At 40.3% G+C, this 25,544-nt stretch overlaps 1 protein-coding gene across 2 annotated transcripts; it reads left to right on the forward strand.

Annotated features, from left to right (window-relative positions):
• The first annotated feature begins 339 nt into the window (after positions 1 to 339).
• On the forward strand, positions 340 to 25,314 carry arvcfa (ARVCF delta catenin family member a). Of its 2 annotated transcripts, XM_049604200.1 has the most exons (16): positions 340 to 486; positions 4,872 to 5,048; positions 7,715 to 8,331; positions 11,337 to 11,815; positions 11,902 to 12,085; positions 12,175 to 12,292; positions 13,506 to 13,674; positions 14,706 to 14,723; positions 14,868 to 14,939; positions 16,819 to 16,946; positions 17,839 to 17,989; positions 18,079 to 18,271; positions 20,775 to 20,886; positions 21,325 to 21,412; positions 24,063 to 24,139; positions 24,364 to 25,314. In XM_049604200.1, exons 1-16 carry the CDS (start codon positions 466 to 468, stop codon positions 24,454 to 24,456), a joined length of 2,697 nt encoding a protein of 898 aa, XP_049460157.1. In that variant the 5' UTR covers positions 340 to 465; the 3' UTR covers positions 24,457 to 25,314. The 2 variants fall into 2 exon arrangements, with proteins under 2 accessions (XP_049460157.1, XP_049460158.1); XM_049604201.1 differs by lacking the exon at positions 14,868 to 14,939.
• Positions 25,315 to 25,544: the final 230 nt, after the last annotated feature.

A 25,544-nucleotide genomic window follows, 5' to 3' on the forward strand; every position in this document is an offset into this window, starting at 1 on the left:
CATTCACAGGCTCAGCATCACACAGTTGATTCAGCACCTTGCTAATAGCGCACACATTAACTGCAGCACAGATCTGAGGAGGAGTGCAGTAATGAGAGAGAGCCCGGCGTTTATTGCTTCTCAGTGTGTGTGTGTGTGTGTGTGTGTGGGGGGGGACGTCTGTGTTGAGCAAATGTGTGCATGGTGCGTCTAGTGTGTGTTTGTGAGAAAAAGAGAAATAGAGGCAGAGAGAGTGAGAGAGAGAGAGAGAGAGAGAGAGAGAGGGAGGGAGAGAGAAGGAGGGAGGGAGAGAAAGCGGACGTGTGTTAGTGAGAGCTGCGAGGAAGGATGGCTGCTCATGTTTGAACTGCCTCAAATGCTCAAAGGGAGAGTCAAGGCAAAAATTCAGCAGAGGCAGAGAAACAGACGTCTCACTGGGGGACGCATCTTGTTCATCATTTGTGGGGAAGAAGAGAAGATTTGGCAATGCCTGCTGAAGTGAAAGAGGTAAGTGTGTGGTGGAATGGCTCTATTTGCTCTGTACCCTCCCTCTTTTTTTTTTTTTTGCCCATCAGTTTTTTTTTCTTCCTGCAGAGAACTGTAGCCCTCCACAGCTTTGCATTCTGCCTCTGTCATGATGAATGAAGGAGGCATCAGTCGCTTCACCTCCTTGCCTCACGCTGATGCAGTCTCCTTGTGTGCATGGGGACATGATGCTAACATCTTCATCAAGTGTGTGTGCATGCACGCGCGTGGCTATGCATGTGTGCAAATGCATAGGCAAGCTTATGGGGGGGGGGGCTAATGTTTGATTGCATTAAGAGGGGAGGTTGTCCCTCCAGGGGGGAAATGCTGCACATACTCTGGTAAGTGTATTGCCATGATGTATCAGAAAGACATTAAATCTGACCATGCAGTATTTAACTATTTGAGGATCAGGGGGAGTGACGAGAGGCTCCAAATGGAAACTTTGAGGATGAATATCCTTCCCGTCTTTTTTCTGGGCTGTCATTTTCAATCAGTATTCTCTCAAAATAGACCTGCCTGCTTGGATTATGACTAAACATGAAGTATTGCATAATGGACAATTGTGTTTCTGCAGGAAACAAGTCTTATTAAAGAAGACTCTTTTTCATGCATGGGTCATTACAGTGCCATTTTGATTCACAATGTACACTGACACATTCTGTATACTTACAGCAACGAATATGAGCATCACTGATTCAACAGATAGCGGAGGGCAGATGAGTTGTGACAAAGTTGTGACTAATGTCTTCTGACATCAGTGGGCTGATGTCATGTTTTATTATCCACTGGGAGTATTACTCTCTCAATCCCACAGTTTGATAAAGACAAACTGCCTGCTAAAGCTGATTTATTCCAAGTTTGATCACTACAAGATGACTTCGCCCATCTTGTTCAATTGCAATCGAGAGTGCCCATTTCTCAAATCATCCTTTCCTTCCGTAATGGATTTGTGACAAGTTTGAATCATGGCTTGTGCCTGTTGTGCCCTTGAGCTGGTCACCAAAATCTGAACTCAGTCAGCATTAGATCAGACTCTGTGTCTCCCAAAATAATACCCTGGCTGCAGCTGGCCTCAATACTGAGAGTTGACGGGAACAAGATGCTAATCATGTCATTCTGTCTCCTGCATCGCTGCACCTAACGTCTATATACCATACTTTGTTTTGTTTTTTCTTTCCTCAGCTGAAGTCAGATTCAGAATCGTCATCTCGACCTATTTGGCTCTGTGAGCACACTTAGTTAGTGATGGTGCAGTGAGTTATTTAAATGAGCTTTGACTCACAGCGGCCTGGCCTTCCCTGGAGCTTGAATCAGACAGGAACGGCGCACAGGCCCCTGTCCAGCCTATTATCGTCCTCCAAATCCTTAATCAAGCTGTCTGTAGAGGACAGTGGTACCCCCGTCTGTATGTTGGCCTGGCGTTCATTTTAGTGCTGCCTAACAATACCCAATCAGCCTCCCCCAGAGGTGTCCAAGCCAGGATCATCTCCCCGCTGCCAATTTCTCCTTTGTGACCCTTTCATCTCCTCGTTCCTCTGACACATTTTGTGCATGGATATGAGGGGCTCTTGTGTTTGGTGAGGTGTTTGAAAAGCGAATCAAGCCCTCTTCCTCCACATTCAGTCAGCTGTTCACTGCAGGCTGATTTAATGCGGTGGAGTTGAGTTCTCAGCACTTGTTCAGTTTAATGCCGCAGCCTCAGAAAGAAGAGAGTTTGGGGAAATTTAACAGCTTATTGTTTTTTTTATGTCAGTGCATCGCTCAGCCTGGTGTGTCTGTGCCATTGTGCGATAGATATCAGGTAGGATTATATGCAGTTGTGTCACATTTCTTAAAATGAAAATTGATTTAGGGAGTGGAAACGCAAATAGTAAAATGGGTTATAAATGATGCAGTGGAATTGATTTCCTCCACAATAAAATCTTTTAATTATACTCTCTAATGTTTTGATGGGTTGTTTGCGTTATGGCTTGTCCTGGATTTTAGAGAAATTCAGCTGCTGTAATCAGAAGGCCCTTGAGCCTGGGGGGAAAAAAAAGGTGTATCAGATAATCGGATATTGATTGAGATCATTAGAGCAGCGAGGCGAATTTTTGTAGACACGCCGAAATGAACGTGAAGTTTGTTAGAATATCAGCATAAAATGTGTTTACAGTCAAATACTGCCTCCAGTTCTTTCTCAGACCAAGATGCTGAATAATTAATCCACTCTGCTTGATGAAACCCATTTTGTTGAAAAGAAAAAGATCATTTACGTTCTACTCGAAATAAACAAGTGGAAATTACAGAAATATCCACATGTTGTACTAAAACAGGAGTTGGGTTTTTGAAATCAGGTCTCACACCAAATAACTTAAATGACAATAACTTAATGTTCACATCCAGTCCTGTTACAATCCTGCTTCATTCTGTCAAGGGGCATGTTTTATACTTACATAACACAATGGGGAAAGTCAGCATCTGTTTAGAGGGACAGTTACACTTAAAAACACATTTTACTCTCACCTGTTGTGTTCCCGGTGTGAGTTGCAGAGTGTTTGAGATATCAACCTTGGAGATGTCCACCTTCTCTTGAATGTAATGGAAGTAGATGGCACTCAGCTTGTGGTGCTCAAAGCACCAAGAAATACACTTGAAAAACTCAGCAGCGATGTCTCTTTTCAGAAATCATGTCCTGGATACTCAAGATAATCCACAGACCTTGTTGTGAGCAGTTTCACACAGGAGCTATTTTCTTTGTCCTGAACTGTATCCGCCAACTGTTTCACCGGGAAGAGAGATGTATGCATCTACTGTTAGCTCCCCACTGCTAGCACCAGTGAGCTAGCTAGTGTCACAGCTCAGCTGAGGAGGGCACCATTAATGTTCACATCTCACATTGTCATGACCATGAGCCTCTTGTTCATGAGTAGATGCACACTTCCTTCTGCACAGTGATACAGTTGGCAGGTGTAGAAACAATAGTTCCCACGTTAAACTGCTCACAACAGGGTCTGTGGATTATCTTGAATAACTGAGTCAGGGAATCTGGAAAGTGACATTTCTGCTCAGATTTTCAAATGTATTTTTTGGCACTTTGAGCTCCACCAGCTGAGTGCCATCTAGTTCCATTATACTTGAGAGAGGGCAGACATTTCTGCGGTTGATATCGCCAATACTTTGCAACTCATGCCAAAACAATCTAGACTGATAAAGAGCATTACAGGAAAGAGGAAAAATATGTATTTTTGATTTTAGAGTGAGCTGTCCCTTTAAGCATAAAATATGTAGATGAAATAGCCAGTTTTTGCCAGTAAATAAAAGGTCTGCTCTTTGATATTTAAACAGTTTTTTGCCAGTACTGATACAGATAACAATACAGATATTGTCTGTATTGTTTCATTTCATGTGTGATGCTCCCACCAGTCGAGTTGACCTACTAAACTGTTACTGAGGAGCTCGCTGCAGATGCATGCTTCTGAAAAACACTGCTTTACCCTGTCCTGATTTATTACCAAACACTACTCTGTTTGTGTTCCCTCACCCTCCTTTTTTTGTTACACAGCAGTCTGATCTCTGAAAGCCTCCCTGTCTGTCAGTATTTGTACACATCAAAAGAAGTAATTCGGTTCCCTGAAGTCATTACAGGAGTTTTAACAACTAACTTTATCAATTTAAAATCGGCTAGTGGCAAATTCAAACAGGAGTTGAACCTGAAAGTTCAGGAATTGCCTATTATGGTTAAAATAATGAACGAACACTCCAGTGCACATGTAATTAAGGGACCAATCATGCATGCATTCACCAAAGGATTCTGATACATCAGGAATAATTTCTCACTTGTTATACTAATAGCACACTTTAAAGCAATGGCATATTGTGCATCCTAGTCTGCACACAAGGATATGACACTGGAGAAACCCTGGAGCCACTTAATTAAATAAGTGGTAAATGGCATCTCACATCTTTATTATATCTGTCTGCATGGGCACATTGCTCAATTAGATTACAGCTCACCAAATAGCTTAAACAGGGGGAAAATGTCTCAGATTTTCCAGACATATATTAGTCTAATTCATAAATAAGTATGCATATTGGCATTTTTCAGTGTGAAATCAACAGATCATGTTTCAAATTATACAAATTATATGGTAATGGAGTGGAAATGAGTTGTGCACTCAACACTGACTCTGCTTACATCCCTTTATCAAATACAGCTCCCTTATTATGTGAAGACAGCCTTAATGGCATGGTGTGCTGTCATAGCGTTGTCTACCCTGTAATCATTTCCCAGTTTGTGTATAATGTATACATGACTTACATAATTCACACAAATGATGCTGGTCAGTGACAGCGCCTTACTTATTCCTGTCTGCGTGCTTTAGGAGCAGAGTTCAGAGGGGCCTCCTCCACTATCTTTGTCCCAGGAGGCTAAAGAGGCAACTCTGGATAATCCATCCGCCACTGACGAACTGGACACGCCCACCTCCATCGCCTCTGTGATGACCTCGACCAATGAGAGCTCCACAGAGACGGACACCCCGCAGCAGACAGACACTGAGGTGCATGACTTTATGTTTGGTCACACTTTGTCACCACCTACTGACTCCCTACGGTTTGTTAGAATCCAGTCTTTGATCGATTGGCAAAGACCACAGAGTAAAATAAGTTTAAAGGCCATAGAAGAAAACTTTTGCTACGATAATAAATCATTTTTTAAACATGTGGACATATAACTCAATTTGCTGTGTTTTTTCCTATGGTGTCTTAAGAATGAGAAAACAGGAAAAGTGAGGAGTTACAAATTAAAAAGAGCTAGTAAAAGACACATCTTGGAATATATGATTTAGTTTTACATCTGATCTAATGTCAGATAATACATTTTACAAATACTTTTCACTTTTTTCAGTTATTTGAATTTTATATATTAATTGATTTATACTTGAATCATCAGCGTTTAACAGCGTTTGTTTTTCTCCATGGATCATATTGAAACTTTTTAATCATTATTTTTTTTATCCATCAAACCAGAATGTGCTTTAATTCATATAGAAATTAATCTTTAGAAACAGATTCTGCATATGTGGGCAACGGAACAAGATTTTGGTGTCTGGAGTGTTCCGCTTTTGGTTTGTAGTTGGTTTGTAGTCCAAGTAGTATTGACCAGTCACATTTGAGCAGCAAGTAATCAGTCCGTTATGAGACTCTATTGGCCGAAATGCAACCTTGGAACCCAGCAGCTAACATCTGAATTTATATGAGCTTTTTATAGATGTATCTGCATTCATATTCAGGTATCTGTTTATGGAAATTAGAAATGACTGGTGCACAGAAGAGGAAGATACTGGGTCTGCCAAAATACTGTCCCTCACCCCCAGATGCTTATTGTTGTCAGAGTGATAGTTAATGGGTTACGAGATAGTAAAAAATGTTATGCATGTATAAGGAAATTTTCCAAAAAATTGCAACAGACACACATACACAAACATTGTTAATACTATGTGAGCATTTATAGTAAATAGTAAACTGGTAGACTGCGCTTGTATAACGCTTTTCTAGTCTACTAACCACTCAAAGCACTTTTACACTAACGTCACATTCACACATTCACACACTGGTGGCTGAGGCTACCACACAAGGTGCCACCTGTTACTCAGTAACCATTCACATGGTCTCACACACACTGATGGAACGGCCACTGGGAGCAATTTGGGGTTCAGTATCTTGCCTGAGGATACTTTGGCATGTGGATTGGAGCTGGGGATCAAACCGTCGATCGTCCAATTAGTGGATGACCCGCTCTGCCTCGGAGCCACAGCTGCCCCAAAGTAGTGAATAGTGAATTGTAATGCATACATTATGCTTTATTACAACCCTCATAAACACACATAATGCTCACTGATACACTATATCAACAGTTATAAATCATTATAGATGTGACTTACTGTGAAATAATAGTTAACTAGAGGTTGACTGATGGGCTTATAAACATACATTATGAATACCTACACTCACCTATAAACACCTCAACATTCAGCTGTAGTTGGGACTCATAGTATGCTGTATTAGTCTATGTAGTATCACAAGTTATCATTGTATCTGTTGAGTAAAGTGAAGTTTATATTGATGCATCTATAATAATGTATGCTTCATCTTAATGTTTCACTGCTGGTGGTAAGTAAAGTGTACATTTTCATGCATTTAGAAGGAATCTATGCTGCATCATAAGTGGATGTTGCCAACCATACACCAGAAGGCTTTGAAAAGACTTTGAAAATACATTTAAAAGACTAAAGTCTGACACCATCTTACATCTGAAGATACTGTGTCAGAGGTGAGAGAGTTTTATTCACAGACTTTATACACAGATTTTGCAAAGACTGGGGGTCACTGTTTGCAAGCGTGCTAGCTTCAAAAAGGAAAAAAAAAAAGTATACAGAATATAGATACATAAAAAGAACACAACATAGAAAGTTTTACCAAACTATACCTTTTCACCTGAGGCAACTTTTGAGTCTGGTCTCCTAAAATCTCTGTGTGAAACCATCCATTGCAGGTTCTGTAAGTTCACTTCAACAAACAGCGCTATAACACTGAGTTTCAGTTATTCTGACAAGCAGAGAAAAAAACGCCCTCTGGGGCAATGATACCATGAAATTTAATGCAATTAGGTTCTATTTCATTGAGCTGCTGCATATTTATATGTTTTTGTGCTTCAAATGACAACTTTTGCTCACACTCTGCTCGGGAAGAGTTAAAACCAAATTCAGTTTGCTAAACCAGACAATTAAATTTCCTGCAATTTACCCGGCTTCTAAACAGTGGCTGGACCTCAAGTTGTTTCATCAGAGTCCAATCTAAACTCATTTTCAACAAGGGGAATTCATTATTGTTTGGCAGCGAAGAAGAATTCATTATTTACTGGTGGCTCAAAAAGCCAGGGAAGTGCTGAAATGATGATGATTGATCATCACAATGAGAAATGAGCTGGGGTGGGCTGTACAGTTTAAATGATGAATAAACACACCGTGGGTAACAAAAACATGTTTGGTCTATTCCAAGTAAATGAAGACCAAGCAGTTCCTGCTCTGACTGTAAACACACCAATTTGGTGGAATTTATTCGAAGAGGAAACCTGAGACCTTTCAGACAAATGGGATTTTAAGGACGAACAGATTCTGATTAGATTTTTGTAGAGATAATAGCTGTGGTGCATTAATCCTTGTAGGAGTCCAAGGCCGTGGAACAAGAGGGCGAACAGGCCCCCAGTGAGTCCCAAGACTCCTCAGAGATGCAGCAGGAGAACTTACAGACACCGGACACACCTGATCTCCCATCGACTCCAGAGGTTCAAGAAAACACTCCTATTGAGCAACCTGTTCCTGAAGCAAATGTTGAACCCACTGAGTCTGTAACACCGACCACACCGACCATCAGCGCCACCACAGCACCCCCACAACCTCCGGCGGTGGTGCAGTCTGAGGAGCCTCAGCCAGTGAACCCAGACAGGCAGAGCAGAGTGTACACCCTCCCTGACACCTACAGAGGCATTGGGGGTGACTTATGTGCGGGGTATGGAAGCCTGTCCCGCGCCACCCTCCACAGCTACTGGCCTGCCAAAAACTTCCAGCCCGGGGCTCACTACACTTTACCGTTCCTCAGGGACAGCTACGCTCCAGCAGGCCTCAGCAGCCAGACAGAGGATGATGGCATCAGCGAACGGGGAGAAAACCCTTCCGACATGAAGACTGACTACCCAGCTGCCAGTTACCCAACACTCGGGGGAATACACCAGTTCAGGCCAATCACCACCATGGAGCTCCTCAGGGAGCCCTCGAGAACCAGGTAAGAGGACGGTACATTAGATCAAACGTATCGATCCCACAGGGGAGACCGTGTAAATAGGTTTCAAGTGTGTTTCCATGGTACCAAGCTGTGGGGTCAAATATAGATCAGTCTCTCCTTGTATTTAGCCACTTTGAAAGGGCCATGGGAAAATGAATCAGTAAAATGTTTGTTTTGCTTCGTTATTCAGTCACTAAAGTACAATAAAAACTTTATTTAAGGTCAATCTCATTAAACTTTTTGTGGTTAGAAAAAGACAAGACAGGAAAGGATACTCTGTCTGTGTCACTGAAATATCAATAAGGTCCCTGATAATGAGATCACCTTAAACAAAGGCCACTAAAAAGCCAATTCACCTTTGACATTAACAGTAAGAATAACCTAATGACAGTACAGTTTTGTTTTTATAACAGGAAAACACTGTGATTACAGATATGTGGACAGTAAATGTGGCCAAATACCTTGACACCAAGCTAAGTTAGCTCTATGGTCAACCTGGTGTCAGTCCCAACTGGTAAAATACCAACGCTTGGTCAGTGGCCCTTAGTGCCAGATACTGACACACAGAGGTGCCCTTTAGCCATGGTATGAGACGTACCAGTTGGTGGCATTTTTTTGATGCTCCCAGCAACTTTTGTAGTATAAAATGCAAGAAAGTCCATGTGGAAGTGAAGGTAGATGGGTCAAACAAACTCCGGACTTTCACCCAGGAAAACATTTTTTTGTTCTCCATGTCAAACCAAAATTTAGCAGCAATGTGGTGTGTTGGTATGTGTAGCATACTACGCTAGTGACGTATGTCATGTGACATTACATTAGGTTAATAACAAAGTTATTTTAAGCCAAACTATGAAGTTTTTTTTCTAAACCTAACCACCTATTTTTGTTGCCTAAACATAGCTCTTTAAGACCAACAGGAGCGCCCGCAATCCCATTTGCATATCTATTTTTAAATGCCGGTAGAATTTCAACCAAATAAGATAGAGCAATAATTCTTTTTGCATATAAAACCAGAGGAGGCACACTGACATATGTGGCATTCATCATGCCCCAAAGTGCTGTTTCCTTGCACTAATGGGTTTGTAGAAATAGAGTAAAAAGCCCACACAAAAAAAAAACATTATAGTCCAGACCGCGGATATTCGGTACATAATCTGAGATGGGAACAGAGATTCAGAGGTCTGGCACCAGGAAAGTGAAATAAGAAAAATTTAAAGAAGGTGAGAGAGTGCATGTGTAGTGGTACTGCCACAGTACAGTAGTAACAGTGTACAAATCAACACTCACAGAGGACCTGCTGTGAAAATTATATATCAAACTTTGAAGCAGCAGACACCCAGTAGTCGCCTCTATCTCGGCCCTGCGAGTCAGCCTGGACAATAGAAAGACATATGGACAGCAATTAAGTAGCAGCTGGTATCAATCAGGAATGGCAGCAGGCTGCAAAGTCGATAAATAAGGAGGTTTCACCTGTTATTGCCTGCCAGAAGCTTTTCCTTATCCCATATAAAGTGACAGAGCTGCTCACAAAAGATACAAGCGACTCACTCATGCTGTTAAACTCCCTGAAGCCCAGTCTATTAGACTGAGAGCCATTAAACCTGTTGCATTTACAGTAAAATGAATAATATGACACTTTGGGAAATTTATTCACTGTCTTGCTGATAATTAGATGAAGTGATTGATATCACGCTCATATTTGTTTGTTAAAGCTACATCCTGTGAGCTTAGCTTAGTTCAGCATTAAGACTAAAAGCAGAGGGAAACAGTTAACTTGGCTCTGTCTAAAGGTAACAGAAAATATTGTCATTGTGAGGAAACACCAGGATGCCACTATCCTGCCAAGAAATAGTGCAGCATATATCACCGGGTAACACCACAGCATGATGCTTTTACACTTCAGTTTTTGTATGGGATAAAAAATCAAGATATAACATGTCAATTAGTGAGCTTTAGAAATGCTGATACAGTAGGTGTTTTTTTGTGTGCAAGGTCCCCTCCTGTGTTAATTTTAGACTTTCAGGGACAGTGTGTCAATCCCTTTTTTAAAATGAACCTCAATTTTTACAGTGAATGTGCAGTTTCTGCTGGTTAAATGCATATAGAACGTACAGAAAATAAACTTAGAATGTAGGCTAAAAACATTTGTTTTAAGGTTTACTTCCTTAGGTTTAGCCACCAAAAGACTTCAGCTATGGCTTCGGAAAAAAAAAAGGTTTATCTCAAGATAAGTAACTATAAGTAAGTTTGTTACTAACGTCGCTTCCCGTCATGTGACATACTAGCACACTGTGTTGTTATTAAAATTGGATTGACTTTCACACAGGGCACAAACAGCCAGCACCTAGGTCAAAGTCCAGTGTTTGTTTGACCCATTCACATCCACTCCCACCGGCCCTATGCAGACTTTCTTGTTCTTTATAGCACAGCTGCCCCCCCCAGCATCAAGAAATGCTGGACCCATCACCTCTGTGTGTCAGTGTCTGACGCCAATGGGCCCTGACAAGCGTTTGCGGAAGTTCATGGAGGCCAGCAGTAATCATGTTTATCCTAAATACAAGAAAAGCTAACCACATTTTATTTTGAAACAAAACATTCACCACTTATTAAATCAACAACAATAAAACCCAATTGTATTTATTGTTGCTGTAGTAAAATGTAACCTATGTCATAATGAAAACCCCCTCCTTTGAAAATGGGCAAAAAAAGAACTGCAGATGGTCTGCCACATGACCAGGCATGTGTTAATATGAGTAAATCAGATTTAAGGAGGGTCCATTCATGGGAGCTTTTCAGGGGCCCAGCCTTTTCTGTGGGCAAGCCTATCTTTAGGTTAAGCTAATTAGCTGCTGGCTGTTGTGTACAGAGAGTACTATCAATCTTTTCTAATTCTCAACAAGAGGGCATATTATTGTATTTCTCAAAATGTTGATTAGCACTCATAAAATAATCCAAATCTTAAAATTCAAGATTGATCCCAACACGCATTGTCTCTGTCTCTTCAGAGGTGGCTACGATGACGCCTTCATGGCCCAGCTAGAGGGGAACCTAAATCCTTTCTTCCAGGCCATGTGCCGAGCGCAGACCCTTCAGTTCCCCCACAAACGCAGCAGCATGGTCAGCCTGGACAGCATCCGCAGAGACCCGCGCTGGAGAGACCCCAACCTTCATGAGGTGATCTCTATGCTCAGCCACCCAATGGACCCAGTCAAGTCCAACGCTGCTGCCTATCTGCAGCACCTGTGTTACGAGAATGACCGCATCAAGCAGGAAGTGCGGCAGCTCAATGGGGTGCCGATCTTGGTGGAATTATTGGACCACCCTAAAGCTGAGGTCCATCGCAAGGCCTGTGGCGCTTTGCGCAACATATCCTATGGAAAAGACCACAATAACAAAATGGCTATCAAGAACTGTGACGGCATTCAAGCTTTAGTGAGACTAATGAGGAAGTCTAGCAGCATGGAGGTCAAAGAGTTAGTCACAGGTACAGCTCAGTTCCTCATTCTCCCTGGAGCTATATCCTGCAACCTCTACTTTGCCTCTACAGATTTTGTTTTCCTTCCTTTGCAGGCACTTTGTGGAACCTCTCCTCACATGAGCCGCTGAAGATGATGGTAATCAACAGCGGGCTTCAGACACTGACTGATGAGGTCATCATCCCACACTCAGGCTGGAGGAGAGACACAACCGACCCCTCCAAACTGCTGAGTGCTGAGTGGACAACAGTCTTCAAAAACACCTCTGGATGTCTGAGGTACACTTTAATTCTGTCATGGAACAAATGACAACAGCTACTAGAAGCTGGAGCTTCTTGCAGCTTTGTTAACAGAGTTGTTTCTGCAGGAACGTCAGCTCGGATGGGGCAGAGGCTCGACAGAGGTTGAGGGAGTGTGAGGGGCTGGTGGACGCGCTCCTTCATGCCCTCCAGTCAGCTGTCACCAACAAGGACACTGACAATAAGGTCACTTGAGTCATCACACTGACTTGAATTTAGAGACTTCAGAAAAAATGTTGCAAAAGAAGATTATAACAAAACTAGCACCCTGATACATTTAGGCAAAATAATCAAAATTACTGTTTAATGACTATTAGTCATTTTGGTTATCAAATGCTGTGTTGTAGAAGAGAATTTTTAGTCAAGTGAGCCATTTTCCTGAAATAGTCAGTTACTATCCATTATGTATCCAGCTGAATCCACTGAGACTTCTCTCTCACACTTCACTGATTCAGCATCAAATTTAGGTTTATAGCTTGTAAACAACTGTATTTGATTCAGACATTTAAAAGAAAAACTCCAGGAGATTTCAACCTGGACCCTATTTTCCCATGTTTTTTGTCTTTTTTTCTTTTTAATTGGTCCAGTATTGAGAGAGAATAATCCCTACTGGTCAATGAAACATTTTTCTCCACCATTCACTTCATCCAGTCTGTTTGTTATCGTGTGTAACCAAGTCTCATTCAAGGAAAAGTCTTGTTCAGAAATCTTTTGAGAGGTAACTTGTTGCAGGAAGATAATAATAATATGGAAATGTTAGTGAGAGTTGGAGAGAGGAGTGCCAGAAAGTGTTATCTTAAAGATTTTCATTGTCATGGTTGAGTATTTAGCAGACTTTGAACACTGTGGAAAAGGTAGTGAGATTTCAGAACAAGACTTGGTTACACACAGTAACAAACAGATTGGATTAAGGGACAGGTAAAGAAAAATATTTCATTTTTTCTGTAGGGATTCTTCCCGTAATGTTATCAGACACTTATAATTACAATCTGAGCCTGTCAGTGGCAAACACAAGCACTTTTAGTGGGCGTAAATTGACAGTAAGAACATGACCGAAGTGGTTACATTGCAGCCTGTTTAGCTGCTGTTGACTGCAGTGATCTCCCTCAGTAATGGATCATTTTCACAAATTGTGTCTCCATTAGCTACTTAGACACAAAAACATGGGAAAATACAGAAGTTTCCCTTTAATGCATGACTCCAAAAACAATCAAAGTATGGATAAGGTTTCTTCAAAGTCTGTAACATTTCCTCAGAATTTCATTTTTGATAGGAAAAATAATCCTTATATTTTATTCTGAAAGGGAATTAGTAAGTATAAACACTCATATGACTCCTGCTGCACAGCTTTCTGTACAGCATCTTTAATTGGAATCTTCTGTTGTTGGTCTCCATTCAGTCGGTGGAGAACTGCGTGTGCATCCTGCGAAACCTGTCCTATCATGTCCACAAAGAGATACCGGGAGCCGAGCGATTTCAGGAGCCCCATGTCAATCACCTGATGAGATCAGTGGGGCACCAGAAGAAGAAGAATGAGCCTGACTGTTTTGGCGGGAAAAGACCCAAAGGTTGGTCGGCTGTCATTCGTGATGACAGTCATTATTATATTATTTCAATATAGGTTGCAATATGATTTTATCAACTATCATTCCATTTCTCAGGTTGATTTTTTGCTCATTGACAAAACAGAACCCACTCATGAGGACATTTACTGTAACAATTAACACCCCAAATTAAGACTTTAATAGGCTCTATTTGAATTTCGAGTCTGATAGGGACTTTAAAAAAGCAGTTTCCAAAGCACAAACGACTAATAGAGATGCACTTATGTCTGATTGTACACACGCTGAGTCATTTTTAGAAGGTTTTACTGTTTATTTTATGATCTTATACTTTGTTTTTCTTCCGTCTTCCTCTCCTCCCATTACACTCCACATGCATCTTTTAGTTTTCAATAGTTTCTGTGTTCTGTTTACGTTTAACAGCGTATCTCTGTAAATCAACCATGTTCTCCATTTGAAAATTTTCATTTACTTTCAGCATGTCTTGGCTTCGAGCTTAGGTTTCACATTTCTTGCCCTTTTTTATGCCAATGAGAGCCTGAATATTTCATAACCCTGCACATGCAGGATCTGATGATATATTTTGCCCTGCAGGAGGAGTGCCAGGTTTCAAAATTGAAAAAGCTTGTTTATACTGAGTTACATCAGTTATGTGATTTTAACACCATGCAAGGGATGTACATAACAAGCAAGACAGTTTTTAAAACTGTGAGAAACATTTGGTAGTGATGCATAATGGATACTGTGTAAGTAACAATTTGAGTAACAGCTGATATACAGTAACTAAATGGCTGCAGCAATCCGAGCTGCAGGATACAGCTTGATGGAGAAACAACAGGGTTAGAGTTAATTGTGATTTAAAGTTTTATAGCTTTTCACCACTGCTAGGCTTTCAGCTAAATTGACAAATCCCTCTGTGAGCCAAACATCAATGTGATACTGTCAGTTCCCCCCAGTGTCTCACCACATGGAGGCTCTGTGTTTTCTGCATAATCTAATCTTTGACATTGTTCTTCTTCTCCCTTCATATTCATCAGAGGAGTGGTTCAATCAAGGTCAGTCTGCTCGTTACTCACGAATATTTCCATGGCAGCAATATTGTGATTCAATACCACATTAAATTTGCTGACATTCTCCATCTGTGTATTGATATAATGAAAACTGGTGTTTGTGTGCATGTATGTGTCTGTGATGTACAGGTTGGAAAAATGGATTAATGGACAGAAAATACGGTACATTGGATTTACCAAAACGTACAGAACAAATGAAAGGTATATACTTGATAAAAAAATGTAATCACCCTCACATAAAACATTGTATTCTAAATTTAACACACTTACTGATTGCGGTAACACTCGCAGTGACATTTGGAAATACATTAGGCTTATTACTAATACATTAAAGTAGATAGCTTATGTATCATATATCATTATCATACGTCACTAAGGTTAAGAATCAGTACCTGCTTTCTGTGTTATGCTATTTGCTTTGTATGCATGACACTGGCATGGCCTGAAAGAGAATTCATTTAAATTCAAAGCCACACTCCAGCACCTGCACCACTTGAGGAGAGTTTCATTACTAAAACAAAATGACCCTCCGACTGAAAGACATTTTTATCTGGCAACATCTAGAGGAGGAACATTTCCTCTGGCAGGCACCGGAATTTACTCAAGATGCTGCCTGACACTGATATATCTTTATTTGCACGCACTAAATTGTCTTTAGCTTTTGTGTAGCTGTGTGGCTGTTTTTAGTCATGAATGCATTCTGTATATAGAAACTACAAGATTGTTTTTTCGCCACAATAGTACTGTAGTGCGGAATCCTGTATATATGGATCATGGCTGCTGTTTGAACAGAGATCAAAGCTGAGCTCATGCCTCCCACACTCCAGCCAGTGAATGCAAATCAGTATGACAAGCATGTTACGGTCCCGGGTCAGCTTTATACTACTTGTCAGTGATCCAGCAGCCTCCACTGCGTCAGTACAAAAATAAAAACCTCTGCAGGACTCTGACAGAGTTGTAGTTTGCTTTTTTGTACTGTCCAGTATACCTAGTGACCTAAACTAATCTAGGTAAAGTGTGAAACAATGTTTATATGATAATAACACCATCATTTAAAGGAACAGTTCACCTTAAAATCAAAAATACATACTTTTCCTCTTACCTGTAGAGCTGTTTATCAATTAATATTGTTTGGGTATGAGTTGCTGAGTGTTGGAGATATCGGCCGTAGCAATATCTGCCATCTCTGGAACATAATGGAACTAGATGGCACTCGGCTCAGGAGGTAGAGTGGGTCATCCACTAATCGGAAGATCGGTGGTTCTATCCCTGGCTCCTTCAGTCCACATGTTGTAGTATCCTTGGACGAGATATTAAACCTCAAATTGCTCCTGATGATTGCGTTGACTGGTTGAAAACTGAGTCACAGGTGGCACCTTGTATTGTAGCCTCGGCCACCAGTGGGTGAATAGGGGAATGTGACAAGTGGTTTAAAAAATGGAGTTTGAGTAGTTGAGTCTGATACATTTGAAAAACTCAACAGCAATGTCTCTTTCAAGAAATTATGACCCAGTTACTCAAGATAATCCACAGACCTTGTTGTGAGCAGTTTCATGTTGGAACTATTTTCTCTCTACTGAACTACACCTGCCAACTGTATCACCACGCAAAGGGAGCGTGCATCTACCGCTAGCTCACCTAGCACCACTGAGGTAGCTAACATTACAGCTCAGCCGAGGAGGACACCATTAATGTTTACATCTTGTACTGTCTCAAGCACAAGCCTCTTGTCCATGAGTAGATGCACATATCCTTCCGCGCAGTGACACAGTTGGTGGGTGTAGTTTGTTAGAAAGAAAATAGTTCCTACATGAAACAGCTCACAGCAAGGTCTGTGAATTATCTTGAGTAACCAGGTCATGATTTCTGTACAGAGGCACTGCTGTTTTTCAAATGTATTTTTTTGTGCTTTTGAGTGCCATCTAGTTCCATTATATTTGAGAGAAGGCAGACACAGAAAAATATATACTTTTATTTTGGTGGTGAACCATCCCTTTATGTATTTAGCCACTGTTGGTCATGCAGGCACTTTTCCACTGCTTGAATATCATCCCTGACTTTCTCTGCTTTTCTGTTAAAGGTTTGGAGCTGCTGTACCAGCCTGAGGTGGTGAGGCTCTACCTCTCTCTTCTCACCTGCAGTCACAACCACAATACCCTGGAGGCAGCTGCAGGGGCACTGCAGAACCTTGCTGCGGGACAGTGGGCTGTGAGTGGATGGAACAGTTGCTAGTTTTTTCACACACTCAGATGTGGAGTATATCCCAAACATAAAAAGGTCTCTTCATAGGACTGGGAATTGGAACATTAAACTTTAAGTCAATGCAGTTACTACAGGACATTTTGGTTGGCCCAGTCTATATCCAAGTGAGATTGCTATAGCTGCTGTCATAGTGTCCTGGTGTCCTTATACATTGTCTATGGAACACATCCAAGATTTGCCTCTTGATGACATCATCACTATCACTCTCTTTGCTGTTCAGTTTAAGGAGAGACTTAAAATGAACCATGAATAAATAACATAAATCAGTTTATTTTGGAGGTGTATTTACCATCTAAGTCAGATCACAATGTGCAGGGTCAACAAGACATCCTCCTCAGGCTCGTAAATGCCCAGAGAAGCTTTTTTTGGCTGGATGGGTTTTGTTTCTGAGGCTGCATCAATGTGCAACTGTGCAGAAGGGGGAAAATGTGGGGTTGATCATCTTTATCCAACTGGACTCTCCACATTGACTTTGTCACTAGCCCATATGATCAAAAATCACTTTTACTGCTATGTACTCCAAGTGGATCCATAGGCATGTCAAATAATGTGCTTTGCCAAGACGTACTACGCCATGAATGTCACTATAATTTAACACAAACGCAGAGGCCGTGCTCAGATTAAAGGAGTTTTAAAGTCCTTAGATTGTGTGATCGAGTTGTATCACACACAGGAGAGCAGTTGTGAGAGCAGGACTTAGTTCTTACTCATGGTATTTTTACAGTGTACTTGTGGAGATATGACTTGTTTGTAAGGGTGGAGAAATAGATGGGTGTAAAGGAGGGGATACTCCCAATCATCAGTCAGCTGTTATATATTCCTGGATTTGTTCTTGCAGTGGTCCAGCTACATCCGGGCCACAGTGAGAAAAGAGAAAGGGCTGCCCATTCTGGTGGAGCTGCTGCGTTCAGATGTGGACAAAGTGGTGCGAGCTGTGGCGATTGCTCTCCGCAACCTGGCGATGGACAGGAGGAATAAAGACCTAATAGGTAGAGGGCAGGCTTGTGACTTTCATCTGCATACACATGGCTCTACACCTGCACACTAACTGTGGGTTGTTGTCTCTCTGTCATTATAGGGAGCTATGCTTTGAGGGACCTGGTCGGTAATCTGCCATGTGGGCAGCAGCACCCAGCGAAGAATCTTGAGGGAGATACCGTGGTGTCTATTCTGAATACCATCCATGAGATTATCACAGATAGCCCAGAGAACGCCCGAGCGCTCATACAGGGTCATGCTGTGCAGAAACTGGTGGCCATCAACAAGTCAAGGTACTTTAATGCAGGACTTCTGATTTCAAAGGTGCCTTTATATTTTTACACAGAACCAAATAACGCAGCATCATGCAGCTCCGGTGTGTGATTTTAGACAGTGCACCGGCATTACCGAAGCAAAAGAGGCATGAAGAGTGTGACACATCACAAAACAGCACTGGCTTCTAGTATAGTGGTTCCCAACTGGTCCAGCCAGGGGGTCCAGATTTCTCCTTAGTCAATAGTTCAGTGCCCACACAGTTTAATACATTCTGTGTCATGCTTGCATTTGGCCATGTCCTCGAGCTAGTTTACTGTCTTTGTTAAGTAGCTGTCCGCCTGTCACTCACTCTTAAGCAGGAAACAGCACTTCAAAATAAAAGCACTGTGCTGGAAAGTCACTGTACTTCAAAATAAAGTGTGTTTTTTACAAACTTGACATGTTGGTGAGTCACTTGCGGTTGATTTAGAATGGACCCATGACCCACTTTTGGACTGTGACCAACCAGGTGGGAACCACTGCTCTAGTGTGACATTAATATATGCGTCAGCAGCATTTTATAAACAATACAATGGCATAACATGACAATAACAATAACAATCATTTACCATCTCTGTTCTATGGTGGCTAATCTCAGTCTCTGCTTGGAGGTTAAGGAGCTCCCAGACCTCATTGTTTCCCCAGTGTGTGGACATTTTCAGCTGCTGTTGGTCTTCTTTGAGTTAGCTGCTAACTGCTATGAGCTGCTTTTTAATCTCCCGCTGTGGGACACACGTACAACATGTTGTAGAAACCTCATGTGCCACTCATGATCTCATCCTGGCAGCTGTCCCTTTTACATAGATGTTGTGACAGCGCTGTTATTACCTCAGTAGAACAAAACACAATCATGTCTTTCCATAGTTTTGATATGTACCCTTCATAAAATGGATGGTTGTTACAAAAATATTTTGTATGGCAAGTTCAGCAAAAAGTGATGACATTGATCAAAATAATTGACTAATCCCATTGGCAAACAGAGTGAATAAAAACCACTCAGAAGATTCCTACTTAATCGCATGTAATTTTTCACCTATCGCTTGGATTTACTTCATATTTGCACTAACAATGCATTGATATCTGCTCTATACCTCAAAGCAATATGAATAAATTAAAAGATAAATAAATAAATGGATGAATAATAAATAAAAATATATATATTTAATAGAAATAAAGCCTAGGGGCTTTTAAAAACGAAGTTGCTGTCGGCAGAAATTTCACATTTACACCCAGACCCTTTTAAAAGAAAGTTACTTTAATGGAAGGTAATGATGGTATGTTGGTACAGTTCAGGCCAACACATTGATAAAGCCACTTTACAAACAAACAAACAAACAAACAAACAAACAGTACAGGTGGTGCTATACCTCAGTATGTGTAGAGTGAAGAGTAAAATGCAAAGTATTTAAAAAGAAAGTGTTTTTTTTTATCTCTTTTATACCTTTGAAGAAATACCAAAAATATAAATTTTAATCCCATTCAACCCTGTGGAGCTCAATGGTTTTACAAATGTATCTTTTCTTACAGTTTCTAAAGGTATACAATGCAGGATTGTCCGTTACTGCTTGTAAGCACGCTCGCCACCACTGAAGGTGAAAGTAAAAGCCAACCCCAGATTCAGTCGTGTTTGGCATTCACCTCGCTCTATTTGCGTTTTCTCTTGGATGCCTTCTGCGTATGGTCTGGCACCTGGTTGCTACCTTTTTATAAAGCCCCGACCTCACCTGGATGCTGTGGGAGCGCGTGCACATAAACAACTTGAACTCAGAAAATAGGTAAAAAAAAAATAAGAAAATAGAGGCAGAGGGCAGAGTCTCCGCAGAAAAATACACCGTCACACTCTTCTAATGGGTCATAAGTGATGACTGAGTGGGATTGCTTTTGTGTACGTCTATACGTATATTGTTTTATTTAAAGAAAATCCTGCATAGTATGTCTTTAAATTAGACACTCCAGGCTCACTATAATTGATGCTGTTACCACGTTTAAAGACTTTACACAGATTTTTTCTAGTTATTCTCAATTCCATACTCGCCTCTCTTTGTGTAATTTCTTACAACTCATAAACACCATTCTACAGTCCACACCTTTTTTTTTTTTTGGATAGATCCAATATCGCCCTTTGAAACAGTGCAAGGGACATGTCCCCTATGTCCCCCCATAAATTACACCCCTACTTTAATGTCTTTTAATTAGATTTTAAACTTCCTACCTCTATACAAAATCTAGATATATACTGCATTCCAAACTAAGCAATAAAAAGCAAAACTGATTAAGTAATAATGATACAGCTTGCTAAACAGAAATCCTACAACTGCTTAATATCTGTTTATACTTCAGACGCAGCCTCGGTGCATCAGCTCATGATATAATAAGCACCATATCCCAGAGCAATCAGAAATGCATTTTAATCATCAGGACAGTTTTGTCTCAGAGCTGTCCCCTGTTGTTTACCACAGTGTCTAATTGATTTATTGTCAGCCAATCCGCACGGGAGACTAAGGCAGCTTCCCACGTGCTCCAGACAATATGGGCCTACAAGGACCTGCGAAACACCCTGAACAAGGCCGGCTGGAACAAGAGCCACTTCAAGGTATTTGTTACTATTACTCAGATGTGGCATGATGACTATACAAAGCTCTTTATAGCTGGTGATGTAAGTAGAGAAATAATAACACAGTGTCAAATATGGATAGGGGAAAACAAACATTCTGTGTTTTGTCAGATAAAAAGAAAAGTGCAAACAATAATATTTGGGCATGATCTGAACCCAGAAAATCCTGTGCACAGTTGTCTGTAGGCTACTGAGCACTGGGACACAAGATGCTCATTATGAAAGATGTAAAAGGGATCAATACATTTAAGCTGTTACATCCAAAACATGATGAAAAATAAAAGGTGTATCACTGTCCAAGTAATTCAGTGCTTCTAATCAAACCAATGTAATACCCTTTTATGAAATTAGGACAACAGGAAAACATCAGATTCTGGTTGTCATCCAGTAATGTAATCCCTTTTTTGTCCTTCAAAGCCAACAACCACCGGAGTGACTAAAAAATCCAAGAGTGGGAAGCAAGGCAGCGATGACATCACCTTGCCTCTCATGGACAAAAACCAAGGTCAGCAAATCACTGCATGCGTTCCCCTCCACAAAATGTTATTAAACCATCATCTAAATGAGAAAAGTGTCCTCTAGCTCAGGGAGCAAAATCTGCTTTTTAACATAGTGTGGTTCTTGTCATGTCAGGGACACAGAAATGGGCATTTGCAGTCCCAGACCATATTCTTCTGAAACATAGCCTTAAACCAATGATGTGCTGCCAAGGTTATCAGTGCAGAGACTTGGCTTATTAGCCTGAACAGGCTTTCCCAGAGGCAGGGCAGGCTCACGCATCACCAGTCACATTTCATTTGAACGCTGTTCCAAAAGGGCACCCGCTTTCCCACGTCAAGAGCGACCTCTAGCTTTCCACCAAAACAGGGATTTCCTGTGAATGCCTCATTATGTTTTATGAACTTAACTTAAACACCCTTTGAAATATACAGTTTGGGGGAAAGGTCTAAACTACTTTCAGTTAATTATGTCATTGCATTTGCCTTTTTCTCTCACTGGTGTTTCAGGCTAAATGAATAGCTTCTCCAGTGTGATGCTGCCCTGCTCTGTGATGACTGGCCCAGCCCTGTTACATAAAATTACTGTTGGTGTAGGCCGGATATGAGCTCCTGTGGACAGAAATAAAAGAAATAGCACATTTTTCATTTGGTGCTTGTTGTTAAATGGTCAAATAGATCTAATTTACTCAGTGCAGACTAAAATTGAGCCACATTTATTGACTGAAAAGTTTTGCCAAATTCTGATTTAAAGCCATGTAACCTACAGACAGGTTGTTGCTCTACATTTATAAGCTGTAAATTCAAAATTATATACATATATTTTAGGCACAGTTAACCAAATAGAACTGCCGAAGTCCTCGAAGGTGCTATCTTTTATTTTGTGCGCACAAGTTAATTGACTTGTTCCCAAGTTATTATCTTGTTCCCACAAGTTAGTTGGCTTGAATACACAAAAATAAAAATATCACCTCTCTGGACTTTAGGGGCTACACCAAATTTTAATAACTTTACACATAGAGATAAGCCACAGAGCATCCAGCTACACTAGCTTACTGGTATGGGTGACGTTAGCATTAACATTAGCCTGGCTAATTTCTTAAAATAAAATATCCTTTATCAAAACTAAAAGAAGGCATAATGGTGGAGCTGTTTCCACAGTAATATATTTACTAGCCAATGTGCTGCTTTGTGACTCATCTACTTCATTGAGATGATAAATTATAACAGGGAACTTGCAATGTTTGTTTGAAAATTAGCATTTGGTTATTGCAATGTTAACCACCCCCAAATGCCCATTTGAATATCAATTAGTCCCACTCACCGTGTGTTACCTTGAATTCATGATGAAACTTTGTTTTTCTCACCCGCCTCCACAGTGAATGGAGAATCCATTCCATTCTTCATGAATTGAAGTAATCAACGTTCGCATTTAACAACAGTAAAACTATATCAAAGTATCTATTTACAAACTCTCACACAGCTTGTGCAGTGTAATATAAGTCTTATTTATCCAGTCGGATGCTCAGTACTTCCCATACAAATGCAGTTTTCGACTAAAAACACTAAGTACAAACCCTTGGTATGCTCAGGGTGCACTACTCCTGCATGTAAATGTTTTATATTGTAATGTTTTAGTTAAAAATGCATGTATTTGAGAAGCACTGAGTCTAGGACTGGGTAAATGAGACTTGGATTATACCTCACAATATGTGAGAGTTTGTAAATGAATGTTTTGATATGGTTTGCTCTTGTTAAAGGCAGACCCAGTTTACTTAAGTCATTAAAGGTGCTTGCCTTTTTTGGATTCTCCATTCACCATGGAGGCATGCAAGAACAACAACAAAGTTTTCTTCACAAATTCAAGATAACACACAGTGAGGAACTGATATACATGGTCACTTTGTGGGTGAGGTATTCCTTTAACTAGCTAACTGAGCAGTTTTGAACAGTGGCGTAAGGTGCACACTATTATGCACATATTGTCTTGTCACATAATCAGAGACTTGACATTGGCTAACATCAACATACAAATTACCCAGCAATCATCACTGCATACCTGCATATGACAAAAAATATCAAATAAATTAAGAAATGAAGATGTTATTAATGTAATTTAACAATTTTAATTATTGATTTACAGTTATGGAATAAGCATAATTTTCTTGTAGATGCTACTGACTGTTGTACAACAGAAAAATAAACATGTGATGGGTTTACCTTTCTCAAGAGCATATATAGCAAATGGCACTGTTTTTAATTCAATGACAGTTCGTCTTTGAACACATGCATATTTTCAAGGTGGTAATCACTCAACACATTGTGGGAGGGCCCACTCTCTATGGGCCCCAGTGCAACCACACTGCCTGCACTGTCTATATTTATGCCCCATTTTCTGAATCTCTCTGTGGCAAAACATACTTTAATTTCATAGAGGAACCCTGTAGTTCCTTATTGAACCATTTTAATGAGAGAAATTTCAAGAGTATATAATTTAATTCTGAAATGACTGAACTCACAGATGGCAAACGCAGGCTGTTATTACAGGCTGACACAGGTTTCCAAAACTGATTTACAGCTGTTATCGATTTTTCTCTTTCTGTATTTCCAAGACTCGTCTTTGCAACACCTTCTCCATGATTCTAATTTATCCTACAGATGTATATTCCAGCTTAGAGCCAAATGATAGAGTTGGAGATGGAAAAGGGCCTGTTGTGGAAAGAGACACCCTCCAGGTAATCTGCTGTTTGAATGTAATGAATTCCTTTGTATTTTTTTACATTGTGCTCACAGACTTCATTACCTGTCCCTAGTATGGAGAAGCAGAGATTGTAAATGTTGTTTTACAGGATCTTGTTAAAAAAAAATGATTGCTTTCCAGTGACTTGCATTTGTAACTGTCAGTGTTTTCCCTGCAAACTGACACTAACACCGTCTGTTTGCATATTTCTTTACCTAGGCGATAAGTGAGAGAAAACACTTCATCAGAGCTGGCAGGCCTGCAGTGGGCCTCATGGATAACAAACCTCCACCACTGGACTCCTGGGTGTAAACATGACAACGCAGCCAGCCAAACATGGTTAAATCCTGTAGAGACACTCTCAACTGGTGAAATATGGATTTGCGCCATTTGCTCATTCTTGTACAGACAGAGAAAACACATTCAATTAAAAATAACTTCCTTTGTTTACAGGAAAAAAAATGTGCCAAACATTTACATGTATTTATTATGGAGATTCTTTGGCAGATGATTTAATAGATTTTGTCATTTAGGATGATATGCTGTATGTCTGAAACTCACAAAGAATTATGTATGACATCTGAAATAGCCTAAATATGCAAACTGTGGTGAATCATGACTCCAAAGAATATATGACATGTACAATTTGAATTTTACTGCTACACAAGTACGAGATAATTTATAATACTTCTAGTTTGTCAAGCTTAAGGCTTAAAGTGACACGTGGATCTGTTGTTGTCCATCCCCATGGGTTCTGGGCTGAGAAGATTCTCATATGAAATAATTTTAAAAACATTTTTTGGTCTGTGTTTGAGATAATTAGGATTAGGGCTATCGTTGGCCTAGTCATCAAAAACATCCAAATGATTTGGAATTCAGTTTATTCTTGACAAAAACCTGCCATCACACTAGACTGTGCGGTCATTAGTAAATCCTCTCTATTCCATTTGTTTCATGATAGGCAAAATGGGATTGTAAATGTGTAACAAAGGACTGTTAATATTCTAAATGAAGGTATTTATATTGTAATATTTATTGTAATACCCATGTTATTAATTAAAGGTTATTGATGTGCATTAGCTAATACCGGTAAGTGATCCTACATTCTATACAACTCTGCTTTGCAGTGGTCCTTTTTGCATTGCGATGTTGAATGAAAAATGAAAATAAATGATGTGCATAATTTCTCATTTTTATATGTATTCTCTTTTTGTATTGCAGACTGGATTTTACACTGTGCTTCATTTTATTCGTGGGTAACTAAGTGTACTACTAAACAGCACCCACTGGCTACTTAAACAACCCCACTTTTATGTGTCCTGAACAAGCTTATATTAATAGATAAAGCAATTAAGTGTCCTTGTAAGTGTCCTTATAAGTTGTCCTTAGTGCATCTAGTG

The sequence above is a fragment of the Epinephelus fuscoguttatus genome, linkage group LG18 (assembly GCF_011397635.1).
Source record: "Epinephelus fuscoguttatus linkage group LG18, E.fuscoguttatus.final_Chr_v1".
In the NCBI taxonomy this organism is placed as follows: Eukaryota; Metazoa; Chordata; class Actinopteri; order Perciformes; family Serranidae; genus Epinephelus; species Epinephelus fuscoguttatus.

Excerpts from the sequence above, each read along its gene's own strand:
- arvcfa (XM_049604200.1), top strand. The coding sequence starts at position 466 with ATGCCTGCTGAAGTGAAAGAG. Across the intron at positions 14,940-16,818 it reads ACGTACAGAACAAATGAAAG|GTTTGGAGCTGCTGTACCAG; the intron begins GTATATACTTGA and ends TTTCTGTTAAAG. Across the intron at positions 21,413-24,062 it reads TCTCATGGACAAAAACCAAG|ATGTATATTCCAGCTTAGAG; the intron begins GTCAGCAAATCA and ends TTTATCCTACAG.